The 15,442-nt window shown below is 41.0% G+C and overlaps 2 protein-coding genes across 3 annotated transcripts in view; one reads left to right on the forward strand and one right to left on the reverse strand.

The window, feature by feature from the left end:
* Positions 1-2,409, forward strand: part of FAM185A (family with sequence similarity 185 member A) — a 40,629-nt gene extending 38,220 nt beyond the window's left edge. Inside the window, exon 9 of the mRNA XM_082239828.1 lies at positions 2,063-2,409. Coding sequence (XP_082095954.1) covers positions 2,063-2,178 — 116 coding nt within the window. The 3' untranslated portion in view covers positions 2,179-2,409. The remainder of the gene's footprint in view (positions 1-2,062) is intronic.
* Positions 2,410-3,495: 1,086 nt separating this feature from the next.
* Positions 3,496-15,442, reverse strand: part of FBXL13 (F-box and leucine rich repeat protein 13) — a 64,663-nt gene continuing 52,716 nt past the window's right edge. The window contains exons 18-21 of one of the 2 annotated variants that reach the window (XM_082239589.1): positions 11,004-11,087; positions 7,221-7,355; positions 6,822-6,985; positions 3,496-3,931 (exon numbers count right to left, since the gene is read on the reverse strand). In XM_082239589.1, the coding sequence (XP_082095715.1) occupies positions 3,712-3,931; positions 6,822-6,985; positions 7,221-7,355; positions 11,004-11,087 (603 nt within the window). In that variant the 3' untranslated portion in view covers positions 3,496-3,711. The remainder of the gene's footprint in view (positions 3,932-6,821; positions 6,986-7,220; positions 7,356-11,003; positions 11,088-15,442) is intronic. The other variant, XM_082239590.1, reaches the window with a different exon arrangement.

The following is a 15,442-nucleotide window of genomic DNA, read 5'->3' on the forward strand; positions in this document are numbered from 1 at the left end:
TGGTGCTCTGAACTCTGAACCCAGCATAAAAAATGATGTGGTATTAATGTAACATAAAGGAGGCAATAATATGTTACCACTTAAGAAGGGTTTCAGTCTCCACCAGAGCCTGTTGCCTTTTCACTTGTGGATTAAATTCTTGAAGTGACTCCAAAACATGTAGAATCTAATAACTCAAGTGTAGATGCTAAACGGCCACAGCTGAAAGAAGGCCTTTCTAGAAAGCTATGCGTTTTTCATTTACCGTGTGTTTTGGATGGAGAGAGCCATGTCCTGAGTACATAAATTGTGCTGAATTTTAAAGAGGAAATAGACCTTCACGTGTAAAAATAAAACGAACAGTCGTGAGTTTGAGAAGTGTTCTGTACACTATGAGACTCTGTCACTGGCACCTGGTTTATATAGTGGCAGAGAAAACCTTAAACCCATCAGGAAAAAGATCGGTATTGCTTCAAATACAGTAGGCCTCCTTATACTGTTTTTAGTTGTACATTTTGTGACTTAAGTAATAATTTTGGCCATTTTTTCTGTGAGTGGTATGCTAACTTTTACTTCCTCCAAGGACAGTCCACTGTAGTTTGCACTTATGAGATATGACTAATTTCAACAGAATATTCTTTGGGGAAGGAACAGATGCCTAAACTAAATGCTTTCCCATAAATCATTTGAGTTCAAACAAAGGCGCTAAATTGTTTTATGCACATAATATCCTTCCAACTTAGCTACTCGTTCATTTTCATCTTTTGGAGGCTTACCCAGGTTACCTCTGGAATACAGTTCTGCTTTGTTTTCTAAATCCAGAGGCTGAAAATAGATTTTGGAGCATAGTTTAGCCTTGGAAGATAAGATTAAAGCATAGAAATCCATGGATTCTAGTTTGCATGGAGTGGCAAGAAAGTGATTCATTCAGCCTGCTACAGCTGTACTCAGCTTATGGCCAGCAACAGAGTCCCAAACTAGGAATTGTGACAAAGCCTTTCCTCCACCCAGGAGGGGAGGGGTTGTGAGCAGGAGACAATTCCCGCGTCATGCAGGGGCGTGGCGCCCCCTGCCTCAAAACCACACCCCTCCCTGGTTGGGCACCCAATAGGGAAGCTCAGCAGGGGCGTGGCTTGCTGCTCAAACGCAGCCGCGCCAGCCATCCCCACCATTGCACACACATTTTCTTTGAGTCACCCACCCTCCACTCCCTTTAGATTAGCTGTTCCTGAGACTTTGCTATGGACCTCTGGTTGGTCACCCTGTTTAACCAGGGGGCCTGGTAGGAGTTTTTTCCAATTGGCTAAATTGGCCCAGCCTCTTGGGTTTTTTCCGCTTACCTCGTAGCAACCATCACAACTTCCGTGGTATTTGGCAGTTAGGCATTGGAATGTGTTGTTGGTGTTTCGGGGAGCAAGGTGTGGCCATCGCCTTCCCCGACAATTTTGGGTATTCCGCTAAAGGAATCCGGTGGTCGTGGATCCTGTCCGATGCCCGTGTGGCGGGGGGCCATGGCACGACCCTCGGTGACATCAGGAAGAGAGCCTATAGTTGGATTAGCATCAACAGGCTTCCCCTACCGGTGGTTATCCCCTCCTCAGATTCACCCCTTTACAAGTGGGTGGAGTCTAATGTTCCGTGGTCCAATGCCTAAGCCAATACCTTCTCACATGCTGTGATCAATAAAGTTGTGGCCTTTACCTTACCCATTAACCTTACATTCTGTGTCCACGTGTCTTTATTCCCCGGGGAATCGGGTCGTCGAATCACAACCTGAATTTAAGAGCTAGCTTTCTGCACCCACAGGGTTTGCATTGGGAAAACATGTTTCTATAATCATGGGCTATCAGTAGGCTTGATTTAAAATCAACATAATGCAAAGACACATTATTCTTCCCCAAATCTATTCTGCTGGGGCTTTGCTGCGATGAGTCATGGTATGATGTCAAGGAAGAAACCAAGCCGCAGGACATGATTTATTCCAGTAAAAATTTCCATGAAGGTAAAAATGAATCTGCTTGGGAAAAGGTCCCAGAATCAATTTGTGAAATTAACTACCATAATTTTTCTTTTGTCCATTTAGGCCATATGAATCAACAGGATAAACAAGGAAAATATATTAAAGCAGAGACAGAAAATGGCACAGTTCATCTCAAAAGTCAAACATGGTTCCAGTCTGTGAAACTGAAGGCCTCATGATGGAGTGAATAATCTTTACTTAATCAAGAAACAATGCAGAAAGATTACTGTAAATCTTGCCCATTGTTTGCATATAATATGCACTGAGGCATGTTTTAGTGTTTCTGGTGTCTTTGGCTTCAAATGCTCAGAAATCAATGGAAACAACCTTTCCCCCCAACTTGTTTATTGATCACTTTAAGCAGCCAAGCTTTCAACAAATACCCTGAAGATTAAAATGCTTAATCCTGAGTTGTTGTTTTTTGCTTTCCTCCAGCTTTCTTCTAGGGGGTTAGCCCCAGTTTTCTCCCTCACTGCTTCTGACACCATGGTGGAGGAAGGCCTCTCCCCACACTGGTCCCCCACCTTTTTATAGGGATATTGGATAGCAAGTCACTGAGGACGATGCAGCGCAAGAAAGCCTCCACTCAATGCAGGTTTGAGTAGAGCCAGAATAACGCAGTGGAGGCCAGAGGTGTTCCCAGCAGACCTTGGGAGTCATCACCACCTCTCCTCACCCATAGGACAGACGGTTGGTGTTAGATCAGATCTCTCCAGTGTGCACTCACACCCACAGTGGTAACCCAAGTGACAGAAAGAATGAAGGCCCACGTTTGCCAGCCTACGAGGATGGCCTTGGTCATCTGGAGGGGGTGAGTCAAGCAGCTCCCAATCTGCTGTGAGGGTTTCCTAAATCTCCAGAGCAGATTTTGGTGGCTCACAGGAGGAAAGGGAAGCTCAGTTGCCCAAGCAATAGTAGTGTTGCACTCATGCACCGACTCCCTCATTTATTTACTAACAATACTGATATATCACTTTGTAGCCCCCCCCCCTTCTCTCAAAATAGCTTTAAAAAGCTTTGTACGATACAATCACATAAACTACAGTATCAGAACGAGTGAAGCAAGACTATCATTTCCAAAGCTGCATGGCATAAGGCACATGATACAGCTAAGCAGCTCTGCCTTTAGTCAGTGAATGTGAAATACTACCATGTTGGGTTCCATTATTGAAGAAAGGCAGGACACCTATGTAATAAGTACACAATAAAAATGTTTATTATTTGAGGAATATGTGTTTCACTTGTGTATTTTAGGTAACGTGTGGGTGAAACTGATTGGCATACAAACTATCTCAACGCAAGATACACTTAATACTCCATAGTTAAAATGCACCTTTTTTCTTTTTAAGGCCTCCTTAGTTTGAGTGACAGCTGGGGAAATCTGAGCAGAATGCTGTCTTCAACAACCAGAAAAATACCAACTTAATTTTCTTAAATGTACGCTAAACTGTATGTTAATTATTTGTAGAGAAAACTAAGCTCTTTGTTGACTGGTGTTCAAAGAAGAACTGAACAAAATAACATTTGACTGAACTAATTAGGAAAGACAGTAACAATGTTTTCTAGGATGACTTGTACTAGCTATCAAACTAAAAACAATCTTAAGACAACGTATCATTATCTTCTTAAACAAAACAAAATTGAGTTTCCATTTCAATTCTTTGTGCTTAGGGCTATTAAACCTATATGATTACCAGTATTCTGTGGAGGTCCTATTGTGGGGGGAGACTGAATTCCACACTTTTTTCTGCTGAAGGAGATAGCATGGAGGGTGTACTGGACTCTATACTTGGTTCTATGCTTGGCCGAGGTTTTCTATGTTTCTTTGGAATGGGTGTGACATCCTTGGTATCATAACCAAACCACTGAGGAGGTTCTTCATCGTTGTATTCGTATTTCTGGAGCCTTGGTGCAAATTTTGAAACTGCTTGTCTGAAATAGATAGACACTATTAATGTACATACAGTGATACCTCAGGTTAAGTACTTAATTCGTTCCAGAGGTCCATTCTTAACCTGAAACTGTTCTTAACCTGAAGCACTACTTTAGCTAATGGGGCCTCCTGCTGCCGCCGCACCGCCAGAGCACGATTTCTGTTCTCATCCTGAAGCAAAGTTCTTAACCTGAAGCATTATTTCTGGGTTAGTGGAGTCTGTAACCTGAAGCGTATGTAACCCGAAGTACCACTGTATAAGTCTTTCCTCTGAAGGAATCTCTTGTGTAAAACATAAATAATATAGCAAAAAACTAGAGGACCCTAAAACCAGCTGTGTGTCTGAGCTTCTAACCGACTTTCAGGACTGTGTCATAGATTATTCACAAACACTGTAATTGTTCATAGTGACTAGGATAGCAGCAATAACTTAGAAAAATTGTATAGGTTCGGAGGGCCAAACAACTTGGCACTGATTCAATGAATACAATTTAACATACACTAATATTTATAACACAACTTCCAGGTGGTATGCTTCTTGAAGAGGTCAGCAAAAAATAATGAAACCATTACAGTGGTGCCTCGCAAGACGAAAAGAATCCGTTCTGTGATTCTCTTCGTCTAGCGGTTTTTTCGTCTTGCGAAGCAAGCCCATTGAAGGATTAGCGGATTAGCGCTTTTAGCGGCTTATCTGCTGATCGGATCAGCTGATAAGCGGCTTAGTGGCTTAGAAAAAGGGGGGGGGGAGGAAAAAAAACCAGCAGGAACTCGCAAGACATTGTCGTCTTGCAAAGCACCTCCAAAACGGAAAACTCTTTTGTCTAGCGAGTTTTCCGTCTTGCAAGGCATTCGTCTTGAGGGGCACCACTGTACATATACACATACTTGAAGTTGTCTATAGAATAAATAACAGGTTTTTAAAGAACACCACCATCATTAAGTATTACAGATGCGAAATGGCAAGATCCAGCAACTCCTGCAGCAAAGCTGGTGCCAAACCTATTGGTCCACTTTCCTTTGGATCACGTCAGCGAGGCTGAGGTGGGGGGGATGTCCTCACAACTATGGAACACCCTCCCATCAGACGTCAAGGAAATTAGCAACTATCTGACTTTTAGAAGACATCTGAAGACAGCCCTGCTTTGGGAAGTTATTAATGTTTGATGTTTTAATTTGTTGGAAGCCGCCCAGAGTGGCTGGCCAACCCAGTCAGATGGGCGGCATGTAAATAATAATTTATTATTGTTATTATACACTGCCTGGGCTTGCACCCCAGGGTCGTCACTGGTGCACCACCCCCGGAGACAGAAGGGTGCCCACAAGTGGAAAGAGGTGTGTGGTTTTGTTATGGATATATGCATTTTTTTGAAAATAGCCCTGGGGCAGCTGAAGCATCCACCAGACCATAGTCAGAACAACAAAAATCCTCTCCAAATATGCTACTTGCTTTCCAAGGGAACTTACTATTTTTCCTGATGGAAGCTCCCCATGAAATGTACGGTAAATAGTGTGCCAGGAGATGCAATTTTAGCTGAGACTTTGGCAGTGAAATAAAGACTTGCATTTCTCCTTCACCCCATGTCTCTGAGCAACTCAAGCTTTACGGCCAGAGGGAGTGGGATTAATATAACAAAACATGCATATAATGGCAAGAACAATTTGGCCGGAGAGGACAGTAAAAGCTGGACTATACAATATGCTGTTCATATAAATTGCAACTGAGTGATTGGCTTTTAGAAAGCAAATAGCGCTAATGGGTGCTTGTGGGTTCTTACCTTTCAACCCTGCTGCACTCAGAAGGTACATCATATGCACAATCTTCGTTCATTTTAATAAGATTTAGTTAGAGGTAGTTCTTCACAGAATGTAGCTTTGTTTTCCCCCAATAAGATGGATGTGTCTATGAAGCCCTAGTGGTCGGGGGTCAGACATTGTGTTCGATGGGACTTAATTCCCAGAAAAGTGTGTATAGGTTTGCACCTAAGTTTGGTTGGTTGACATCTGTCTGTCTTGGGAGACAATGGAAGAGTGTGCCTTCAGGGGTGAAATCAAACCCCTGGAGAGTTACAGCGCCTGCTGTGGCTGTAGGAACATGTTTTGTTGCAGCTGGGGTAGATGAAGCCATCTGGTTGAGCACTGGGACTATTTTGTTAACAAGAATGCTATTGCGATGACTCTTTTGGTACATGATGTATACATTTATTCAGTAGCTTATGTGGTGATCTGCAAACAGATTAGTCCACAAGAAGACCAAGCTCATCCACAACTTGATTGTTGACATGAATCAGACACCTTCACTGTACACTAAAAACATGTTTGTTTAGGGAAGCGTATTCAGACTTGTAGAATATTGACATGTTTTACAATCTGTTTTTACAATCTGTTATCATTGATTTTAATTAACTCTGAATGATTTAAATACAGTGGTGCCTCGCAAGACAAAAATAATCCGTTCTGTGATTCTCTTCATCTAGCGTTTTTTTCGTCTTGCGAAGCAAGCTCATTAATGGATTAGCGGATTAGCGCTATTAGTGGCTTATCTGCTGATCGGATCAGCTGATAAGCGGCTTAGCGGCTTAGAAAAAGGGGGGGGGGAGGAAAAAAACCCAGCAGGAACTCGCAAGACATTGTCGTCTTGCGAAGCAAGCCCATAGGAAATTCATTTTGCGAAGCACCTCCAAAACGGAAAACTCTTTCGTCTAGCGAGTTTTCCGTCTTGCGAGGCATTCGTCTTGCGGGGCACCACTGTAGTAGTTTTTAACTGGGTTGGGTTTTTTTTACTAATAATTTTTATTCTTTTTGTACACCACCTTGAGGTTTTTATTACAATCAAGGGGTATATAAATCTTGTGAAATAAATAAAAACTAGACTTCTAAAGAACAACTTACCTGGTAATATTTGGGCAGTACAGCATCTTAAGAATTCGAAGTTGAAGGCAACCTTTCCACAGACACTTAAGTGTTCTGTCAGTAATACACATGCAGCCTGAAATATCCAAATAGTGCAGAAAAGGGCATTCTGCAGCCACAAACTGAATGCCGGTATCAGTGACCTGTCAATGAAGCAAAAAATATATGTTTGGGGAGGGGGGAATAAGGAATTATTAGCGACAGCCAAGAGAAGTAAAGTTTTAGTAAGCTCATAAAATAGTTAAGGTATATTTAAGGCATTGCCACCAAAGCCTTTAGCACTAATACTAGCAACACTGACAATGATTTTAACAGAACAATGTCTATATGTTCAGTAACAGAGTTTCTAATACAAGTTGTCTTTCTTTTCATACATACCTTGGGACAACCAGTCACACTTAGAATTGTAATTCTGTGGCAGTTGAATGCCAAATTTTTTAATGAATTATTTGTTAACTGCTGGTTATAAGATAAATCAACGTGGTCTAGGCGTCTTAAATCAAGGCAGAATCTCTGGAACAGAAGTCACAAATCAATCAATCAATCATTCTCAAATTTACCTAGAGCACTTAGATTTAAGGTTTCACAATGCACTCATGTTGAAGATAATCTGCTAATCTTCTCCAAACACTTGACGCACTTTTTCTCTCATTAAATGGCTGGAAAAAATATTAAAGGAACATAGGAAGCTGCCTTATACGGAGCTAGACCATAGGCCCAGTGCTATTTTTCTAGAAAAAAAGGTGCTGGAACTCACCATGAACACCTCCCTCTTCTCTTAGAATGGCAATGGAGCCTACCAGAGAGGTGCTGAAACTGCCAGAACCCACCTGAGAGGTGCTGGAACTGAGTTCCTGTGAGTCCCCCCTAAAAAAGCCCTGCATAGGCCCATCTAGCCCAGACATCATTGGCACAGATGGACATTGGCTCTCCAGGGTTTCAGATATGAGTTTTTTCCTAATCACACCTGGGACATTCTGCTTGCAAAGTATGAGCTGTGGAACTGAGCTGCTTCCCTCCCCTAACGAGTTACGTTATCTACTGGTTGCAGTCAAGAAAAGCTCATTTGAATGATCTCAACATGCTTCTGTGCTCTTTCAAGCCTCCAGACTGCTCTTGGATTTGATTTATTAATTTTTCATAGTGGTAAGAACAAAGAGGGACTGCAAGGAAAGAAAGAATTGCTTCAAGCTTGGTGAAAGGACATAAAATGTGATTCAGTGTAAACAAGTGTTAGGTGATGCACACAAGGACAAAAATATATATGATAACAGGGTCTGAACTTGGTGGTGACTGACCAGAGAAAGAACTTAGTGGACTGACCAAGTATAAAATGAAATGGATGTGTGCAAATCTGAATAAAATTTTGTAAAACCTAAATGAAAAATATATATAAAACAAACTTAAATTTCTAAATCTCCCTGATAAGACACAACATTCTCTCTCAAGAAATTACTCCTCTCATCAGATACTGCAGATAGAAAATGTGCAGTCTTCACAACTGTATTTTTATCTGGACCACCCAGTATGTGTATATTAGTAAATAAATTTCAATATTGCAAACTGACATAAGTTTCCAGAGATCCTTTCTTCCAAAGGAAACCAAACGCTATGAAGCACTTAGACCCCTGGAATGTCTCACTGCTTGAGAAAAAGGTGCTCATTTGAGACTCTTAAACTTACTAAATTAATGATGAACAGTTTTAAACCTCAAAAGATCATATCCGTAGTTCTTCCTGCTTTCAAAAAGTACTTGTGCTAATTAATCACATTGTCTCAAACTTGTATTTTTATAGCTGATCAGTTTGTAGAGGGAAAATAATTCAGCGAAACTGCCTTGGCAACACTGGTGAACCAAACATAATCTGGCAATCTTAACACATAAAAGTGATAGAAAACAGCTGTTGTATACTTTTTTCAAATAACACTCTTATTTAGTAAGCTGGTTATTTTTAGAATATACTCTAGACAATGCTTCAAAGCCCATCTCACAATGTAGGAGCTAATTCAGCCTGGAAATATAGGTCCAAACTAGATGACCAGATTTCCCTTCTTTTTAAAGCATCCCTGAATTGAGTTGGGACAACTACTCTGGAAGAGAAGTGTTAATCTTATCTTAGCCACTGTGTCCCCCATGTAAACCAGCTCCTTCAAGTTTCTATTTGCTCAATTAGGGAGGCATACAAAAATAGGGGTTTTTTTAATTCTTGTTTATTTAAGCGGAACGTATCCTCCAATAATGTACAAGAAGAAAGAATTAAAATTACACACACAAAAATACAATCCATGGGAAAAATAATGATGATTATTGGTCTTGGGAGGTAGTAATTTTCTAAAGAAGATTTGGTTTGTTTATAAATATCAGGATATTCTTGGAGCGAGGACTTATCTCTTTGAGAAGGAATTGAGAAAGAGAAACGCAGCACATGGTGTTGGTGTGTTCCCCTCAAAATTTTAAAATCATCGTATTGGCTCACATGGCCCCTAGCAGATGGATCCAAGTTGCATCCTATATGAAGATCACTTCACTTATAAAGAAGTGATTAAAGTCACTGTAGCAAGCAAAAAAGACATGTTCCTTGGAAATTTTGATTAGCTTTAAGGAATTGACTTTGTGGAAGAGAAATTGTTAATCCCATTTAAATAAAGTTTCAGTTCCACACAGCTTTCTCTAAATGCTTTTCCTGATGTCTGTATGAAAGCCCAGATGACTACATAATGGCTTTCCATAAATTAGACAGGATATCTGTACTTTTAACACAGTTGCTCTTTACATTACAATAAACTAGGAACATGGAGGCACACTGGAAACTATTCTCCAAAGAATATATTATTCTGTCAAATGTGTGATTGTGCATTATCACATGCATACAGAGCAGCAAAATTCAAACCAACTCTGTGTGGCTGTAGATAATGAATGATACATATATACAACAATAGATTGATGGATGCTCGAATTTTATGACAGAAAGGTACTAATTCATAGGATCGCATAGTCATTCTTTTCATAGTCGTTACTTGATAAAATGTGATGATCACTGTGATTTCTGTGCAAGATTTTTGGGCATTTTTCGGAATATAGATTAAAAAATATAACAACTGTATAAGTTTGTAGTGAAACCATGTTATTGCTAATGCAGGGTTAATATTTTGCTAGATTAATTCACCAAAGAGTCTTTCTATGCTTGCACAGGTCTTTCTCCTCAACTACTAACATTATAGGTGTTTAAGATTTCCTCCTGTTCTTGAAATAGTCACTTCCTTTGTGATGGTCGTTTCAGCTTCCTTCTGCTGAGTTCCCCCCAGGAATCTGTCCTCAGTCCTTTCTCTCTCTTTTTAGCATACACCAGACACAAAGGATGGGACACCATTTTTATTGCAAAGCTGCAATTTTCTATCCACAATCTGTTTTCTGTCTCAGCCATCTTATCAGAATCCCATGAGGGCTGCATAGCAGCCACTGCCAAAAACACATCCTGTTTTAAATAAGCCCTGCTAAAAAGTAAAGGCAAAACTGCCATTGGTTGCTGTGCAGAGACATTTTTCACTTCTTAAAATGTTCTAGTTAAATCTCCCTTCCTGGGGTGAATATTATCTCTTTCCACATTCCAAAACTCTCAGTCACTGTAGCTTCACTTGCCCACATTTGCTCAGGAGTTCAGAGAGGGAGCAGCGCAGTGGTTAACAATATGAGCTAAGAAACTGAAACCGCCAATTCAAATCTCAACTCATCCTTAAATTTCCTGGAACACTCGACGCAAGCCACTATTTATTTATGTAAAGTGGTTTTACAGCCCTTCAATTATATTTCCAGGGCAGTTTACAAAAAGAATAAAACAATGAAAATGTAAATACACAATATATCATAAGCTAAAAGCTATGAAAATAATAAAAGTAGCACACAATAATGTGCAATATAAAAACTGTTGTAAAATAAAAAGGTCATAATGGTCTGGAGCTGAAAGGACAATTAAACAGCCCGTGCTGGCATGTAAAGGAAAACAGCCATGGCTTGAGCACATTTTCCTAACGGCAACATGTTTCAACAATTTTAAGAAAAAACCTCAGCATATTTACTATTTCATTGTAAATCAGATGTGTTCAAGAGTGACATACATGTACTGATGCTTGTAACATACATAACATAGGATCTTATTTTACCTTAATTCCTGCATCAGTTAACAGCCTGCATTCTGATATAATAATCTCCTTAATTTTCCAGAGTTTGCCAAGAGCATCCAAAGCCTAAAAATATTTTAGACAAATATTAGTTTATTGGCACACATATGTAAAAAAACCTGTTGTACTACATAATGTATTTATTTTGCTTTGCTGTTATTCAGTGCTGTAGGTCCCGTCCCCCCCATTACCTTTTAAAGCATGCATTCTTTTACCAAAACAAAACAAAACATAGCTGGAAACTTAGGAACATGCTATGGGTTTGTGCACACACTTGTTAGTATGTCCTTCCCTCTACAATGTGCATAATCCTAGTCTGCTATAACTGCCCCAGTTGAAACAAAATGCCTCGGTCCTGTATACCTGAAGGAGCGTCTCCACCCCCATCGTTCAGCCCGGACACTGAGATCCAACGCAGAGGGCCTTCTGGCGGTTCCTTCAATGTAAGAAGCCAAGTTACAGGGAACCAGACAGAGGGCCTTCTCGGTAGTGGCGCCAACCCTGTGGAACACCCTCCCTTCAGATGTGAAGGAAATAAGCAGCTATCTTCTCTTTAAAAGACACCTGAAGGCAGCACTGTTTAGGGAAGTTTTTAATATTTAATGCTGTACTGTTTTTAACATTTGATTGGGAGCCGCCCAGAGTGGCTGGGGAAACTCAGCCAGATGGGTGGGGTATAAGTAATAAATTATTATTATTATTATTATTATTATTATTATTATTATTATTATTATTAGAAAACATCACAAAACACCATAGGAGTTGTTGTTCAGCAAAACCGGATCATGTGTGGTCAGGAGCGTAGGAAGGGGGGGCACACCGCGGGGTGCTCACCGAGCTGTCCCCGTTCACGGCAGATCGCATCACCTTCACGTGCAGCGGATCACCCCGCCACAGCAGCGGATCGTTTTACCCCCCTGCACAGCTCCACCCCCCCCCCAAGTGCACGGCATGGGCTCCGGGCACCCATGCAGCTAACTCCGCCACTTTCCCTGCCTTAGGTGGAGGTGGACAAGAGGGGAAGAACAGGACCCTTTGGTTTGATCAGGCAAAGCTATTCTTACGTAGCAGGGATATTTACAAAAAATAGAGAGCCAGTGTGGTGTAGTGGTTAAGAGCGGTAGTCACGTAATCTGGGAAACCGGGTTCACGTCTCCGCTCCTCCACATGCAGCTGCTGGGTGACCTTGGGCCAGTCACACTTCTCTGAAGTCTCTCAGCCCCACTCACCTCACAGAGTGTTTGTTGTGGGGGAGGAAGGGAAAGGAGAATGTTAGCCGCTTTGAGACTCCTGAAGGGGAGTGAAAGGCGGGGTATCAAATCCAAACTCTTCTCTACCAAGATGTCGTCCCCCCCCCCCCCCCGCTTTTCTATGTCCATTTGATTATTGCGATCCGTGTGTGCCAGGTATTCAGCAACTAATAACAAAAATAATAAACAAACATGTCTTTCAAACACAGAAGCTGGATGATGTGTTCTCAGTTTGATTCAGCCAAGAGATACATCAGTGCCTCCTAACACCCCAAAGAAACACAAGTTAAGATCCATACATCACCATTTCAGGAGAGAATTAATATAAGAATATATTCACGTTAGCATGAAAATTGTTTCTCGTTGTTCAGTGAGCTGCTGAGACGGTGCTTAAACAACTGTGCCCTCCTTTGCATGTCTACTTAGAAGTAAGTTGCACTGAGTTCCATGGGAATTCATCCCAGGAAAGCAGGTGTAGAACTGCAGCCTAAGAATATCAGTTTCTTTTTGAAATGGTCCGTTTGATTAAAACAACAACAACAACAACAACAACAACAACAACAACAGCCCAATAGTTGAAGTTGAACAATACTTTATTAGGACTAACTCAAATGTCTCAAAAGAATGAGCAAGCGTTTGAGTTGCAGAGTTGTTCAGGGCAGATACTAAGAAAAAACACAAGGAGGAGGAGAGAAAATGGCCCCTTGAAAGGGATTTGTGCTTCTGATAGTGTGCATTACACGGTCAGCTTTAAAACAGGGGGCTGGGGGGCTAGTCTGTGTCCCTCCAGATGTTGCTGGACTACATCCCCCACTGGTCCCAGCTAGTATGGCCAATAGGAATGATGGGAGTTGTAGTCCAGCAACACCTGGAGGGACACAGATTAGCCACCTGTTTTAAAAGGCATTGTAAAAGTAAAGGGAGCTGCACCAAAGCATAAGGAAAACACACATCCTTATTAGGGCAATTCCATTATTAGGCCTACCTATTGCAAAAGAGAGTGCAAGGTTCAAGTTCTACCATCAGGCCAGTGAACAGAGCAATGGGGCGGTGGGTTAGAAGAAATTTGTTTCTGGCTGTTATTGAAGCCACAGAGTCTGCAGGGGTTTTAAGTGCTTATGCTCACAATGTTAAGCAAATAAACCAGAAAATAACACTTGCAACTGCAAGTATCTTATTTTTCATTCTTTTAATAATTTCAAATTGGGGGGGTTGACAAAAAAAATTCTGCACCAGGTCCCACCTGACCTTGCTACGCCTCTCTGCATGATTACATAGTTCCCAAACTTGTCTAGCATGATACTTTGTGAATTGCCTGCCTCAAACCGCCATTCATATTCAGACACATTTTATTTACCTCTCCAGCCATTTTAACTACCCATCTCCTTCTCCCTCCCAGATATATTCTTCTTGGTCTTGCTCCAATTCCGCTGCTTGGCAGTTCCTGTCTTCTACTGACAAGCAACCCCCTGACACATTCATAGCCCGTTGAGTAGTTTCCAACTTTCCTGGCTACTGACTTCGGAGGTGGCTGCTGGGGTGAAATATGAGCAAAACACTACTCTCCTGCCCACCTTCTGGTTCACTGTATCATTTGACATGAGTTTCATTCATAAAACACGGTTTTCCATTCACAAAACATAGTTATGAAGTTATCCTTTCCAGGCAGTGTGTGTGTAAGACACGTGTATGGTGCATGCCCTCAATTTGCAGCAGAACCCATTAATCTGCCTGGCGTGGGCCTGATGGGAGGCACTGAATTAGGTCTCTGCATGGCTCTGCAAGGCGTTCACTATTGCAAGGAAGAGGTTGCTGTATAATACTACTACTACTACTACTACTACTAATAATAATAATAATTTATTATTTATACCCCGCCCATCTGGCTGAGTTTCCCCAGCCACTCTGGGCGGCTTCCAATCAAGTGTTAAAAACAATACAGCGTTACATATTAAAAACTTCCCTGAACAGGGCTGCCTTACGATGTCTTCTGAATGTCAGGTAGTTGTTTATCTCTTTGACATCTGATGGGAGGGCGTTCCACAGGGCGGGCACCACTACCGAGAAGGCCCTCTGCCTGGTTCCCTGTAGCCTCACTTCTCATAGAAGGGAAAGGCGCTAGTTTGTAAAGGGAAGAAGTGGGTTTTTCAAGGGACGCCTATGTCTCTGAACTCCTGCTACAATTTCTGTGACACTTATCTTCAACAGAGAGGAAGCTACTGCATTATCAGCGAGTTAAATTGTGAATTCCAAGTATATCTGTAAACACCCACTCACATCTGTAAATAAGCAAGCGTATTGCTTTTGTACTAATTCCTTGAATCCAACCAAGAGAGAAAAACGTGTTGTGAAAAAGCTCATGAATTGGTTAGCTGAAAGAACAAAATGTAGTGCATGCTAATGACATTATTACGTGGGAAAAGTAGGACATGTTCATGGTATATGTGTAAAATTTTACTGCATAATAAAAGGTCTTTTGACAGCTTTTCATGTTTGAAGGAAACAAAGTATGAATGAAAAAGCAGAAGGAAACAGCCTGTTTTCATAATTTAATCCATAAACACACACACACACAAACACACTGGATAAGGACTCCCTACTTACTACCAACTTCTGTAGAATACATAACTATTAAACCTTGACTAAATCATTTGGGATACAGGGCAAATAGCCTTATGTCAAAGGAATCCTTGGACTTTCAGTTATGGCAGTTTTCACCATTTGGGAGTGTAGAGAGAGTAAAAGAATTTATGCATTCTCCACCAAAAAGGCCAATGCCAAATCTGTACTGGTTTACTGTTTACTTCCACTTTGCCAAACCTTTACTAGGCATTACAAATATAGGCCATCATAAAACATCCATATATAAAATTTTAAAATATATACAAATAAACAGCCATGTAAATATATGTAATAGCGAGGATTTTCATTTGAGTTTCTTCCTGCTAAATAGTGCCATTCACCACTCTAAGAGATACCATTGATAAAAACTCAGCCACCCTTACAGTTAGGTTTACTGTATGTCTGAGATAAGCATACCCTCCAGCATGCCACAAATGACATTAGGGACATGCTTCTAACACTTACGGTACTGAATATTACTCCTCCTCAAGCATTACACTTTGCTTAAGGCTCTACTGTGTTTTATGTGCTTTTCAATAGCCAGTCTTC

Source organism: Podarcis vaucheri (genome assembly GCF_965113315.1).
Source record: "Podarcis vaucheri genome assembly, chromosome: 10".
Taxonomy (NCBI): Eukaryota; Metazoa; Chordata; class Lepidosauria; order Squamata; family Lacertidae; genus Podarcis; species Podarcis vaucheri.